The 15,764-nt window shown below is 46.1% G+C and overlaps 1 protein-coding gene across 3 annotated transcripts in view; it reads left to right on the forward strand.

Annotated features, from left to right (window-relative positions):
* The window catches only part of svep1 (sushi, von Willebrand factor type A, EGF and pentraxin domain containing 1), a 74,408-nt gene that overhangs the window by 23,074 nt on the left and 35,570 nt on the right, over positions 1-15,764 (forward strand). For all 3 annotated transcript variants that reach the window (XM_035426289.1, XM_035426290.1, XM_035426288.1), the window contains exons 4-8: positions 8,956-9,114; positions 10,048-10,227; positions 12,066-12,245; positions 14,040-14,234; positions 15,605-15,723. In XM_035426289.1, the coding sequence (XP_035282180.1) occupies positions 8,956-9,114; positions 10,048-10,227; positions 12,066-12,245; positions 14,040-14,234; positions 15,605-15,723 (833 nt within the window). The remainder of the gene's footprint in view (positions 1-8,955; positions 9,115-10,047; positions 10,228-12,065; positions 12,246-14,039; positions 14,235-15,604; positions 15,724-15,764) is intronic.

Consider the following 15,764-nt stretch of genomic DNA (forward strand, 5'->3'; position numbering starts at 1 on the left):
CCCGTAACTTGGGAACACGTGCGAATATGCCATAAAGTGCAATCGAGAAGTCCGCCCGGAAAAACAAAAACAAAAACGCGAGAATGCGCTTGAACCCGACCGACCTCGCGTTCGTCCGTGCGGGCGCCGATATGACGCTTGGCTCCGGCCGGTCTCTCAGAGAGAGAGAGCCGCGGAGACGGTCCGGCAAAAACCGGCCAGCGCTTCCCCTCCTCCCACACCCGTGAAAAAAGGAGAGAGGCGCAGTAATTCCCGCTCGCGTGAAAGCCGGTCCCGGAGGAACCAGAGTCCGGCTTAGTTCTGTCGCTGGCAGCGCAGTCACCCTGAACCCCAGCGGCCCTTTGACCCGCCGCCAGCTCGGGCCGCTCCATCGCTACTGCCTGTCGCCTGTCTCTGCAGCAGCAGCGGGACGGAACAGGGACAGTCTGGTAAAGGCTAAAACCCGCTCCATCGCTACTGCCTGTCGCCTGTCTCTGCAGCAGCAGCGGGACGGAACAGGGACAGTCTGGTAAAGGCTAAAACCCGCTCCATCGCTACTGTCTGTCGCCTGTCTCTGCAGCAGCAGCGGGACGGAACAGGGACAGTCTGGTAAAGGCTAAAACCCGCTCCATCGCTACTGTCTGTCGCCTGTCTCTGCAGCAGCAGCGGGACGGAACAGGGACAGTCTGGTAAAGGCTAAAACCCGCTCCATCGCTACTGTCTGTCGCCTGTCTCTGCAGCAGCAGCGGGACGGAACAGGGACAGTCTGGTAAAGGCTAAAACCCGCTCCATCGCTACTGTCTGTCGCCTGTCTCTGCAGCAGCAGTGGGACGGAACAGGGACAGTCTGGTAAAGGCTAAAACCCGCTCCATCGCTACTGTCTGTCGCCTGTCTCTGCAGCAGCAGCGGGACGGAATAGGAACAGTCTGAGTTTGGTAAAGGCTAAAACCTGAAATATTTGCAGAACAAATTGAGGGCAAAAAGGAAAGCATTTTCAGGAAATGCTTTCGGCCAATCCAGTAGAATGGCACATCTGAAAATAATAGAAATGGGCTCTCTAGCTGGCAATGTAGCATAATGGTTAACTTGGCTAGTGACTGAAAGGTGGTAGTTTTAATTCCCAGGTGGGATGCTGCTGTTGTAGTACTTTTGAGTAAGGTACTTACCCTGCATTTCTTCCATAAAAATATTTACCGGTATGAATGGATTGTATGTGAAAAGACTATAAGCTTTGTATGTCACTCTGGATGCCAAAAATGCCTAAAATGTAAGGACGAATGTATTTAAAAACACACCAGAGGTGGATACACAACATTCCCAGAATTATTATTTTATTTAATAGTTTTTATTTAACTATTTAATACTGCAGCCTTTTAAAACTGTAGTTTTGTTGTTGTGCTACACATCTGCAGTAGATCTATGCCTGTTGTTAACCATTTATGTACACAAATTCAACTTGCCAAGTTTGTTTGTGTAAGAAATGAAAGCTCTTCATGGGGGGCGGTAATGGAAAATGAATACCAGAAGCTTGTTAGAGGAAGCAATAGACTAAATGTGTTTATTTTCCTTAAATATTTTCCGCGTACGCTGTAACCCTGGATAAACGTTTGTCTCGTGGCTTGCTGTGATGTACTGTACCCACCGGGTTATGTAAACCTTTCCATGAATGATCTCTTCCTATATAAGTGAGAATACTTCGCATGACAGTGTAATCTCTTATGGGAATATATGGCGGCAAGCCCACTGAAATGGGCTTTCTAAAAAAACGTTTCGAGAGTTGCTCAACGTCTTCCCGTCCAAACATTTGGCAGAGGAGGGTAATACTTGAGATTCTCTGAAGATAGCAGAGGTTAAGAGGAGCTTCCCATTCTTAAATTAATTGAGACAGACCCGTAGATGGTTTCGGGTGATTTACGAGAGATCGTGGCAGATCCTCCATTTCCTGTTGATGGTTGTGATTAATGTGCCTTCACTGGCCGTCAGTGGTCCCAGTCAATGTGCCTGACCTGCCTCCATGACCTCCTGATAAGCTGGAGCAGCAGCTCTTTGACTCTACACATTTTCCAGTGCTTCCTACCGCACTCTTGTTTGAGGCTTGTGTATATGAATGCATGTGATACTGACTTAAGTGGGGATTTGTTTAGAGAAGTACCCCCCCACCAAAAAAAAAACATATTTCCATCAGTCAGTAGCACAGATAAAGGAGAAGTAAAAATTTCAGTAAAAATATTAGTATGTTAAACCCTCCCCAGTCATCCGAACCCCCTGTGCAGACATATGGATCTCGTCCCAGCCGCTTGATCTATGGTTTGGAGTGTCTTACAGAACTTGGGGGACGGGGAGAGGCAGCTCTGGGTCTTTAGGCCTGAAAAACCAGATTTCAACTGAGAACGCAGTATCTGAGAGGTTATACCCATATCCCTCCCCTCCCATAGAAAAGAGCCCCTTAAAGATCTGACTAATGGTTCTGAATGGAAAGTGGGTCAATGGCATTCTGTGATTTTCCTAAGACTTGTCTCTCTTGTTTTGGGTGTACTGCTCTGAGCACAGTTGGTGTGACTGCACTGGGCCCACGGTAGCTAGGCCCGCCCCTTGCAGGCGTGGGGTGTTGATATCCGTCCTACGAGAAGGTCGGTAACTCCCCGCGTCGGGTTCCCGGGGTGACAGTAGAACCTGGCAGTGACATTAGCACTCCTTCCAACCTCTGGCTCCACTAGTCGCCTCCCATGTGCTCTCTCACCAGCCATAAAAAGATTTACTTTACTGCATAGTATGAAGTAGGTCTTATTCGCTGGAGAAGCAACCCTTGTTAAATCCGCCCTAATTCCTGCGGACTCAGAGCTGAGGCAGGGCCCGGCGGGACGATGGCAGTGTCAGCACACGCAGTCGCCATTAATTTTACCGGCTGCCAGTGGTCTGAAGGCCCTCGGCCCAGACAGGATCACAGAAGCCCGAAACCCTTGAGCTTTGGTTTGAAACTCACTCCCTTGACCGACCTAGCCTGACTGTTACCTCCTCCAGTGTGGCTGTTCTGCTCTAGAGACTCAGACCCACGCTGCAGTTTGTCTCCAGAGAGGAAGTTGTTTTCTTTTGCTCCTACCTCCACTCTTTCTCTCTCTCTCTCTCTCTCTCTCTCTCATTCTTTCCCTTCCCCTCTTCTCCCTTTGCCCCAATCTCTCTTTGACTCTGTCTCTCATTCCTTCTCCTTTTCCCATCACCTCTCTCTATCTCTCTCTGAAAGGCTTGTTTGTATTGCTCCCTGAGGCGTTAAGCGTGGGATTCTTCAGTTGGAGGTGATGAAGTGGGGACACACGCTCTGGCAGAGGCCCCAGCATTGGGCTGTCTGGGAGGTGTGTTTGGAGTGAAAGGGGGGATTTGAGGGTTGTGCAGGAAACGAGCAGCTGCTCTGTGGAACTAACTACTACCCCCACCCCCAACATCCCAACATGCTACCATCTGGGCCCCCCATCAATACAGTGGCAGGAGTCACAGGGAATACGGGTGAATGCAGGCCCCACTCCCCCTCCCCCCCACCCTGTCTGTCTGCAGACCCTTTTCCCCAGCCGAGTAGACCCCCCAAGAGTAGAAATGCAGGAGGAGAGGAATGAGGACCTACTTTGCAGGTGATCTACCACATCCTGAGTTTGGCCTGAGTCACGGGCTCATTACCCTTTCAACAGTGCTGATTTCCAGAAATGCCAAGAAGAGTCTCTCAGAGCTACCACGGGCAATATACAGCGTGTGCATGTGGATCGCCTATGTTTTGAATACAATGAACTGGATGGATTTTAGTTTATTTGCATTAATATTCCATGGAGATTGAGGTGAAAAAAAATATAATTTTTGTGGTAAAGGAGAACTTTCTGTAAGGAATTATGAACTGTGTGATTTGCGAAACTCTCACGTTTCCTGGCAGTGATAATTTTTCTCATGATTTTTCTCATAATTCAGGAATTATGGAACGGTGTAGATCAGACAATTTAAGCACTACTCTGTTCAGAATTTATTATTTTTTTGTTCCCTGTATATGTTTTTGATTGCCTATGACTTTCTGCTGGACTGGGATGTCCAGTGTGGTTCACAAACTGTGTGTCTGTGTGTGTGTGTATGTGTGTGTGAGAGAGAGAGAGCGAGAGAGAGAGAGAGAATCCCTTTCTATCTCTCTCTCCGGGAGAGTGAATAAAATGAAACCCAAAGATGGGCATATATAATGAAATAATGGCCCTGCGGCCAGGTCTTTTCCTCCTCCTCTTCCTCCTGCGGCCAGCTTTGGCCTCCGCTTCAGAGTCCAGGAAATGACGGCTGCGGCCTTCCTCAGACAGACTAGCTGTCTGACCTCTTGTGCCTTAGAGCAGCTGCCCCCACCCCCCCAAAACTGATCAGGACCTACTGACCCCATTTGAATTCAACATTGCACAAGATGCAGAGCATGCGCATACAGGTGTTGCAGCAATAGGGTTAAAAATACGTTAATTTCATAACTGAATATGTTGCAACACTCTACATTTCTAGAGTTTGGGTGGATCCCAGAGAATGCTGGTACAGTTTTGGGGAACCACTGCCCTCAGGCTCAATGCCCTGGGTGGGGCTTTTCCCGCACGTCCTCTGTGCGTGCACTGTCTGCCATTGCAGGGCTATGCACTGTGGGATGATGGCCTTTGTGGCGGTCAGCGAGCTTCTGCGTGCCGCTGTAGCGCTAGCGTCGGGCCGTTAGCGTGAGGGTCAGAGCGTCGACAGTTATTTCTCTGCCCCAGCGGCTCCGATCGCTGTGCCCTCGGATTCCCCAGTTTGACCTCTGACCCCAGCGGGAACGGGAAGTCCTTTGAAAGGAAGAGCGCGGAGAACCAAATCAGTCTCCCTCAAACTGTTTCCCCTTTTCTGTGTACATTATTACACAACATGAAAAGGGGGGAGTTGGGTATGTCAGAAATTAAAAAAAAAAGTATTACAGACAGGACGGCGGTGTTCTTGTTATTGCTATTAGATGAGAATAGTCCAGTGGAATCCTGGAAAGTGGCCAAGTGGTCAGAGAGAGACCAACAACCCACCTCAGTCTAAAATTAACCTTCTGAAAGATTTCTACCTCTGTTCTTTCTTTCTGAGAGACAAAAATGGAACAAAAGGCAAACCAGGATTTCTGTGACCATAAGATACATAAGGCCTTCACAAACGAGTGTTAGTGGCCGGTTATGTGCTTTTTGAATAATCTTCGACGGCCATACATACAATATATTTTAAAGATTTTTGACAACAAAAAGCAATACCTTGTATGACTTTTTAATTCTTCCAACAGACAAACTTTAGTTTAAAAAAGTGTAGTCCCACTCATCCAAAGATGGCCACACAATTCAAACGGGCTTTTTATAGGTATCAGTATTTCTCTGTTGTAAATACAAAAGACGTCCTTTAGCACTGGGGCCTAAGCAGATGTGCAGGGGGGATTCTCTTGGACGTTCTTGTTTTGTTTCCGCTCTTGTGTTTTTGCCATTCTTCTTCTGAATGGACTACAGGTCTGTGCCTCATGTCGTCTGCAACTCTGGCACCAGGGTTTGCATTCCGAATGCAGATAAACCGCTCTGCACTCGCTCACTCCGGCCCTGAGAGGTACCGAGACAATAAAACGAGATCTGCTTCCTGCAAGGGGAACAGCGGCGTCTTAAACTGCCCGACGGGGGAAGGAAGAAGCATTTGAGGTTTCGTTTTTGTATCCTTGCATGTGCTTTTCTTACCAAAGCTAATACTGAATTGAAAAATGATTTCATGCATCCCCATTTTTGTTTTTTTTTAATTTTACTCGCTAGAAATGCGTATATGAGAATAGCTAGACAACAATGGAAAAACCATGAAAATAGCTACTTCCAAATGTTGCAAGATAAACAAATTGCCATTAAATATATTTTTTTGTGAGGCAGCCATTTTTCTGCTGTGTAGTCCTGAGAGATATTTGGCCCTTCGGACCCAATTACGAAACAACACGCCAGGGTTAAATGGATGGCGGTTGGTTCTACTGTAAGTGAAGTGCATTATTCCCTCTCTAGTGCACGGTCTAAAACACAGCGAGGCTTAATTGCTTCCCCTTGGTTTCCTGGAGGGACCTGCAGGCTTGAAGCTCATTACAACAGAGTTATGTCACCGCGCTGATGGAATGGAACGCACTCATTTCCTTTTATTAACCCCACTATAACGAGATTTCACTTTCTAGCACACTTTCTTTACTTTCTTTTAGGCGTTCATTTAAATTCATCTTAACCTGCGGGATAACGTCTCGTCCTGGTATGGGGGTTATTGTTTGTTCAAAAAGAACCGACCAGAACTAAGGTTGGACTTAAATCAACAGTTTGAATATAATATGTGATTCTTCTTTATCTTTCATTATTTTCAAATGTTTACAGTTGGTTCTAAGTCAGAATACCCATAGAGAATAATAACTGAATCCAGTCATTTGGAATAAACAACAAGCGCATGAATGTAGTCCACATGCTTTTAATTATTTGTTTGACGCGTGGGTCTCTTTGTTTGTTTTGGCATTTGTTTGTGAACATATTTTGTCAGTTTGTTCTGTGACATTTCACAGATGTGAGTTCATTCAAACACATACTTTAAAAGCACAATAAAAAGTCTGTAAATTATTCCTTTTCTCTTCCTCTTTCTACTCTCGACCACACACACATACACCCAAATACAAACACATAGTCATGTCAACCCAAGAACACTCTACTGGCAGTAATACTCACACATCAAATAAATATGTCACCCATTTCCTTTTCTTTCCAATAATTATTTTGGTTTTTGTCTCACTGGTCACTGCCCCCAAGCTGTGACAGGCAAATGCGTCCCTCACTGATAGCAAAATGCTGTTTCTCTCCTCCCCAAGAGTGATGTTTTTTTTTTTTTTAAGTCAAATTTGGGACATTTCAGATGAATCTAGTGATTTGGGGGAACAGGTGTTCTCCCTGATGTGTTAGTCACTTATAGTGAGAAAGTGCAGTTCTTTCTCAAACCTTCTCAAGTTGAGTGTGAGCACAGTCTGTAACCAAGGCTATTCTCAATCAGTCTGTGCGTTTTCTCACTTCTCTGCTTTGTGTCAGTTGCATTACATTACAGTACAGGCATTTAGCAGACTCTTATCCAGATCATATACTGAAGCAATGCAGGTTGAGTACGACCTGGGAATCAAACCTGTGACCTTTAAATTACCAGACCAGGTCCTCACCCATTATACTGCACTGCCACCCCCACAGTTGGATAATCTCATGATTGTACACAGGGGTTGTGTTGCATTTTTCCTTTGCATCCCAATAGGTAATGTACATAGTTTCATTTCTTTGTAGCCAGATGTGGAGTTTTATTGGGTTTTTGTTTTATACTATGATGCAATATTTATGTTTATGGCCTGAAATGTCCGGTGTGTCCTCTGTCAGTTCATTCACACCGTGCTGCATATTGACTTTTTTTTGGAATCTTTTTGAAAACGTTAATTTATCTTCTTTTAAGGATTTCATTTTGTTTCGGAGTCTTCATCCTCTTTCTCCCTGCCAGCCAAATGAAATGGCTGCAGTCTTTCATAGTGCAGTGCATTAAACCCAACTGCAAAAGACTCCTGTCCAGAGTGAAGGTTTTTGGGCATTTACTGAGACAGTGCCAGCTACAAAAAAAAAAAAAAAAAAAGGAATAAAAATTAAATTTAATACAGCATTTGAGCTCTTATGCTGTAAGCAAAACAGTATCCATGTAATACAACTGGGCTTTCAGTCAACTTTTGACTTAAGCCCTTAAAGACAAAGAGAACATACAGCACTTGCAGCAGGTCTATGACTGTGCAACCTCTCACAGGTTGAAGAAAAGAGAACGCTATACCAGAGATAACTCTAACAGTTTTTAAAAGCTTGTATGTATGTAATTTGCATCAAAAAGCAAACATTTATGGCTGTTCGTCATTTGATGTGGGTGAAAGCGTATTTTTATGCTCAGGTTTCTTTTTTTTTACACAGGGGTGACTGCTATTGGCTGACCTTCCCGTGTTTGGGTAGGAAATGAGTGTGTCTTGGCTTGCGGCCACAGCGCTTTTGGCAGGGGCTCACCTCCATAAAGAGCAGGAGCGTGAAAGACACAGGTCCGACTTCTCCGCCGCCTTTCGACTCTCGCACCTCAGGAGACCCGGGGGGGGAGGAGGAAACGGCGAGCGATGATTAAAGCGATGGGACGGGCGAGCCTGTTAATACCCCCTAATGTAACACAGAGGACCCAGCACCCCACTCGTCATGCTCTCCCACCTTCACAGGGTGTTGGGCTATGGATTTATTCTCCGCAAACCCTTCTTTTATGATGCAGCAAAGAGCTTTTAATGTTGTTTCATTTAATAAATCATCCCTCGGTGAAAGCCTGGAGTACTTTGCGTGGATGTTTTATTGTTTGGACGTGTTCCGCCCGGGAGTGTGTGTGCCAGCTATGGGGGAGAAAAAAAACAAGGGGTTGAGAGAGAGAGAGAGAGAGGGAGGGAGAGAGAAGAAGGTGAGGAGACATGAAATACGGAGAGGGAGGGAGGGAGAGACGCGGCACGTTCCTCGCGGTGCGGTGGAGTGGTCATGCGGGGATACTTGCGGCTGCGGAGCTGAGTGCATTGTGGGTCCTCAGATGCAGAGACAGACGGGAGGCAGCAGCTTGCGGCCAGCTCACCCAGCCCAGAGGAGCTGGAAGCTTCTAAAGGAATTACCTGTGTTAATATGCTGGAGACTTTCTGATTTCTGCCTTTGTGTGTGAACTGTGCACGTTCACATAAACATTAATATATTTATATGTACATATGTACATATGTGTTTATCTGGTGTGTGTGTGTGTGTGTGTGTTTGGGCGCATGCATGTATCTGTTCTGAATTTTTGTATATTTTCCTGTGTGTTCCTGTGTGAATAATTCCTACAAACCGCTGTGACTTTGATTAGTCTGTATAACTGTGTCCATTTGTCTTGTTTGGCCAGCCTGTCCTCCTGGTACATATAAGCCCGAGGGCTCACCTGGAGGGCTGGGTACCTGTATCCCCTGCCCCGATGAGCACCACACCTCCCAGCCTGGCAGCACCTCCACTAAAGACTGCGTCTGCAAACCTGGGTACAGCCCAGCGGGCAAGACCTGTGAGGGTATGACCAGACCTCTACAGCTTTAAACACACCCACGCATACACACACACGCACACACACGCACGCGCACACACACACATACACACATACATACATACACACACACACATACACACATACACACACATGCATACACGCTCGCACACAAACACACACACACACACGCGCACACACACACATACACACACATACACACGCATACATACATGCTCCCACACAAACACACACACTTGTACATGTATCAAGTACATTCTGTGTAATCCAGAGGGTGTCTGTACCTCTGTCCTCCTGTATTTAACTGTTTATTCATTGCTATAGTGAACAAGCACCATTGTAGCATTATATTGGTATCATCCCTATTGCAATACCGATCATTCATTCTGTTTGTACTTGGAAGTGCAGCAGTTTCCCAGTGTAAAAACACATGTACTCACCCAAGGGAGAGACTACAGGAGTCTTGTCTTCTCCTGGAGTCCTTTGTTTCTGTGAGATGAATAAAAGACTGGCTGTAATACAAAACAAGCAGCAGAGCATGAGTGTATGAGAGATCAGCAGCTGTGTAGTCTACTGAGCCTCTGATCCCTGGGGATATTGGATTTGTTGTATTTCCACAAGCTGTAATTTTCCACCTTCATGCACACTTCCAGGAACATTAATTTTCCAATCAGAAGAACGTCCACACAAGCAGAACTGTCTGTCAGACAGATTTGCCTCAGATTTGCCTTTGTGTGTGTGTGTGTGTGTGTGTGTGTCTGTGTAAATGAGTTTCCTCACGTTTTCAATAGCGTGTACATGTATGTGTTTTTGTCTGTGTGTGTGTGTGTGTCTGTGTAAATGTGCTTGCATGCGGGTGTACATGTATGTGTGTTTGCCTGTGTATTAGCGTGTGTGTGTTAATTATGCTAATCTTTCATTTGGTTTCCTCATTTCAAGTGGTTCACTGCCCAGAGATTTACCCACCAGAAAATGGCTTCTTCATCCAGAATGCGTGCAACAACCACTTCAACGCTGCCTGTGGGATTCGCTGTAAGCCTGGGTTCGACTTGGTGGGCAGCAGCATCCGCCTGTGCCAGCCCAACGGTGGCTGGTCGGGCTCAGAGCCCAGCTGCAGAGGTGAGAGATGCGTGTGTGCGTGTGCGTGTGCATGTACGCTACATGGCCAAAAGTATGTGGACACCTGACATCCAACATCTCATCTAAAATTGTGGGCATTAATATAGAGTATGGAATCTCCACCCTTCTGGGAAGGCTTTATACCTGATGGAGCATTGCTGCTTGGATTTGCTTCCATTCAGCCAGAAGAGCATTAGTGAGGCCGGGCACTGATTGGGCGATTAGGCCTGGCTCACAGTTGGCTTTCCAATTGATCCCAAAGGTGTTGGATGGGGTTGAGGTCAGGGCTCTGGGCAGGCTAGTCAAGTTCTTCCACACTGTTCTTGACAAAACCATTTCTATATGGACCTTTCTGTTTGCCCGGGGGCATTGTCATGCTGAAACAGGCTAGGCCTTTCTCAAACTGTTGGGGAAGCACAGAATCGTCTAGAATGTAATTATATCGTGTAACATTAAGATTAGCCTTCACTGGATCCAAGGAGCCTACTCGAAACCATGAAAAACAGCCCAAGACCAAGGAGTGTGCTGACACTTTGGGTCACATAGGGTATATACAAGCAGTAATACACATATACATACATATGTAAATCTTTAGGAACAAGTATTTGGTTAGGAAGATATTCTTTAGCCTTTACAGGCTAGTTATGTACATACCTGTACACGTCAGCCAGACTGACATGCTTCGTATTAGCTGCTTTGCATTATAAATAGCAGATGAACACTTTAAAAATCTACACATGATCCAGGTGATCCAGGTTAAAAATATGTTTGGTCCTAATGGAATACTTTCCTTTCATTTTTAAATACCGATTTATATAAATACAGACACATGTTTGATGACAATTATAAGGTAATCTACTGATCTTTTTCCAGAGAATAACTTTAAGCACTCATTAAAGCTAACTTTAGCTTGCCTGTACATGCAGTGTAATTTGATCACAGCATGATCTTTTCAAACCACATGGACCTCGGGAAGCTCTTCAAAGTTCTCCAGAGCTGTAGTCTCTTCAGATGTTTTTAGAGGTTTTCGTGCCCACATAAACATTTATGTGGTACAACGGCTTGTTAGTTGTTTTTATTTCCCTTTTGAGCGTACTGTTGTGATAAGGCCTGTTAAATCAAACAAAAAGTTTCACTTTATTTGTCTGTACGCACCGTCTGAGTATATTGCTTTCGCATGTGTTTAGACTGAACCCGAAGCAAACAACTCACAGCTACTGCGAAACTGCCGCCTTGTGCCAACAGCTGGAGAACACCCCGATCCGTCTGTCTCCCTCAGCCCGAGACTAGCAACATGCCCCCCCCCCACACCCCCCGATTCTGAATCTTTCGCACCCGCTCTGCGTCACTGCCACTAAGCACCTCCCACACAGAGGGGAGGGGAACCCAAAATCTGAGTTTTGCTGGTGCAGACCACAGGCTAACAAGGCCCAGCCATAGATCATGGATATTTTTGAGTTTTATTTTAAAATAAATTATAGGTCCTACTTGAATTCGCGCTTCCTCTTTCCTTTCTCTTACACGCACAGGCAGCTGTGCACAAGAGGCCCAGCCTTCCTCAGATCAGTCTCTCTTTCTCTCTCTCTCTCTTTCTCTCTCTCTCTCGCTCTATTTCTCTCTTTCCCTCTCTGTTTATTGTGGTTTTACTCTCCCTTAAATCCATTTTTGAGGAGAAAAACAAACATATATAATGAATAATGCAGGCATATTATTTTCAGTTGGAAAACGTCAGATCTTTTTTTGCCTTCTCTGCAATGACGAAGTTAAACCCACTGCTGCCCTAACGGATCTGACCCCGCACACGTGTGCTCCCTCTCCTTTGTGTCTCTCTGCTTCAGTCCGCACGTGTCCCCCGCTCTCTCCACCTCGGCACGGGCGCATAAACTGCACGGAGGGCAGCGCCTCCTACAGAACGAGGTGCGAAGTGCGCTGTGCCGCGGGGTACAAGCTGGAGGGCAGCACGCGGCTCACCTGCCAGGCCAACGCCCAGTGGAGCGGGACCCAACCTCGGTGTGTGGGTAAGCCTGCTGCACCCTTCACTCATCCCCAAACCCCACTCAACCCAAATCACACTCACCCTGAACCCCACTCACCCAAAACCCCCAAACCCCACTCAACCCAAACTCAACTCACCCCACTCACCCCCAAACCCCACTCACCTCAAACCCCATTCACCCCAAAACCCCACTCACCCCCAAAACTCACTCACCTCAAACCCGACTCACCCCAAACCCCACTCACCAAACACAGTGGGTATCCATCTTCACCCCCCTTCCCTGTTCAAACTTTCACCCTCTGTACGCCCTCTCAAACACCCCTAATCCTAAACACTCCCTCTCCCCAGCTCTTTGCTGCACCCTAAGCCCCACTCCCACCTCCTACCTAATTTCTAAAGCTTTTGTCAAAGTAACAACCTGTGGTGTACTTTATGTCAAAGGTTAGAAATCATTACTGGATTCATCCCACTACTCCAGATATGAGAAAGTACAGCAGTTACTGAACATATGGTCTGGATTTGACTACAGTGGCAGTAAATCACTTCACAGAAAGAGTTATAGCTTCTCTCTCATAACAACAGGTCACTGTGTCTGTCTCTGTCAGACACTCAGGGAGAACACGGTAGGTCAGGGAGGGCCAAGGGGAGTGAAGGGCATGAGTATGCGCACATGCACACACACACACACACCCACGCAGTCACATACGAAGCATGTCCCTCTTTCTTTAACTCTCACTCTCTCTCTCACACACACACACACACACGCACAATCACATACAAAGCATGTCCCTTTTTCTTTCTCGCTCTCTCTTTCTCATTCTCTTTATCAGTCTCTCTCTCACACACGCATGCAAACGCACACACTCACGCACACCCACTTGAGAGAGGAAAGGGTAGGAGAAAGCATTTACCCTCAAAGCTCTGGCCATTTTGTTAGACGGTTACAGTACATGAGTCACTGGCCTCTATTTAAAAGTTGCAGACGTCTGCTCACTCCTCAGAAGGCGGCTTTCATAGCTGTTTATCACCTGGAATATCAGCTTTTGGACTGAATTGCGTTCTGTTTGTACAAAAGCCTGGATTTTGTTGGATTCGTTGCTACTCTTGGTCCTGCAGGCAGTTTTGGGCATAATTTCTTTTCGACAAGGGCATATGAAAATATTTTTTGAAAGTTTTGAGTGAAATACCAACACTCTTAGAATCAACTTCTGTTTTGATCCTCTATATCTCTAGTACAGTCCAATACACAGAAAGTGATTCAGTAAAAAATGATTGATCTTATTGGAAAGTCCATTTACCTAGTTTCTGCAAGTGGCCTGTGATAAAACTTAGAGTACATTCATTAATAACTTAATGGCTTGCTAATTTTAAGAAGTTTACATGTTGTTTAGACTTATTAATTTATTTTACAATTCCTCTAGAACATGGATGTCCTGTCTTTTCCGTAAAGCACCAATGTGGATGCAGGTTTTTTTGTTCTAGCTCAGCACTAAGACACCTGACTCTACTTATCAAGGTCTTGATTGAAGACCACGATTAGCTAATCAGGTGTAATAGTGCTGGGCTAAAACAAAGACCCATACACACATCATCCCTTTTCAGATAAGATAGGACACCCTTGAACTAGACTAAGGAGATCCCAGTGCCCTTAAAAAGAGCTTTTCTCGCTGATCTAGCCTAGCTCCGGGATGTATGTTTTTGCGCATGTAGCTCTGCCTCGGTTTTTCCTTTCGTGCTCTGTGTCTGAGTATGGAGAGGGTGTGCCGGCGGTTTCTCCTGAGGCCTTGACCAGGCCGTTCCTCTTCACCGCTTTCAGAGATCCGCTGTCCTCCGATGATGACTCTTAAAAATGTACTGCTGTCGCCCCCTACCTGCGGAGAGAAGGATGTGAAGGCCGGCACGGTGTGCCAGCTGGCCTGTCGCCAAGGTTACAGGCTCCTGGGAGACCTGGAGGTGCGGTGTCTTCCCTCAGGAGACTGGAGCACCAGTGTGCACAAGGCAACCTGTAAAGGTAACCCTTTCCTGTGCATTAGATCACCATACCTCTGCTGGAGCATGGGCAAGTTTATGTGTCTGTATTTACCAGTTATTAGTTATTGCATGTGTAGTTATTTTCCTACACATTGTTCTATTTTTCTATGCCCTTATTATGGTTCCATTATAAGACTTTATAAAAATACGTTTTAGGATTGTCTGTTGGGCTAATTTAAATGCAGTACTCAGTAGTGTTACGTGTCCCTGGGTTTTTGTCCAGTGTACATAGAATCCGGTGCTCTGACTGCTGCTCTGCACTCCTATTTGAAATCATTAGCATTCATGAACGCTGACCCACAACAGTAACATCCACATATCAGGAAATGGAGCTTAACTGCCTCGTCTTGGTATTGGATCAGTTGTAGCAGGTGCTACTGCAGGTGCTCAGGTAAAATGGAGAAGCTCGGAGAGGTGTGAGGCTCTGTCTGGGCCAGGTGAGGGCGCTGCCTCATCCCCGTGACTCAGTCTTACGTTCTCTCCTTGGAGGGGATGGACCCAAATGCCCTCACGCTCTTCCTGTTTAACGGTGGGAAAAGTACCAGTGGACGCCCTTCCAACAACTTTCATAACCGCTGTAACACGGACAATGAATTTCCCGCTAATAAAGTCAAAGGGTTCCTAAAGCACCGGGGCATTATTTTTATGGAGATGGATGTTTCAGTGTATGGGTAATGTCCTGCTGGAATGGCTGAGATCTTGTTCAGCCGATAATCTACGTCGGCAGGATGGCCTCAGGTGCGGTGATGCGGGAAACAGAGATGACCACACTGTACTCGGTTCCAAAACCAAAGCTATAAACATGACTGATACTGTCCTGCTGTCACGCAACAGTCACTTAACCTGAATGCACCCCTGTTCATAACGAGCTATAAAAAGCTAACATGCAGTGCAAGTAAGGCATTAAAGGCCGGTATCAAAGGATAGCAGAGGACTGTTAGGGAAATTAACAAAACCTTAAGCTGTAGTGTTGGCTGCATAATGCAGTAATTGATAACAGAGGATCCTGGGAAATTTTCAAGATGCCGTAATTGATAAAAGAGGATCGTGGGAAATATGCATGATGCTGTAATTGATAACAGAGGATCCTGGGAAATTTGCAGGATGCTGTAATTGATCAAAAATGGTTGTGGGAAATCTGCATGATGCCATAATTGATAAATGAGGATTCTGGGAAATCCCCATGATGCTGTAATTGATAACAGAGGATTGTGGGAAGTCAGCTGTAAAGAGAAGGTTGAGCCCATGGGTGATTCGCAGGAGTTCATGCAGTTATTCCTGTTTCTGAGTTTCATTCCTCACTTTCTGGGAATTTTTGGCTGGACCCTGTTTTTTTGTTGTGAACCCCAGACCTGGAGCCTCCTCAGATCACCTGCCCCAGGGACGTCATGGCGGAGACAGCGGAGCACCACGGCTCGGCCAACGTCAGCTGGGACGCTCCAAGGCCCCAGGACAACTCTGGGGAGGAGGTGGGTTTTCCCATCACCCCTCCTTCCCCCCACTCCCTGAC

This window comes from Anguilla anguilla, chromosome 7 (assembly GCF_013347855.1).
Source record: "Anguilla anguilla isolate fAngAng1 chromosome 7, fAngAng1.pri, whole genome shotgun sequence".
In the NCBI taxonomy this organism is placed as follows: domain Eukaryota; kingdom Metazoa; phylum Chordata; class Actinopteri; order Anguilliformes; family Anguillidae; genus Anguilla; species Anguilla anguilla.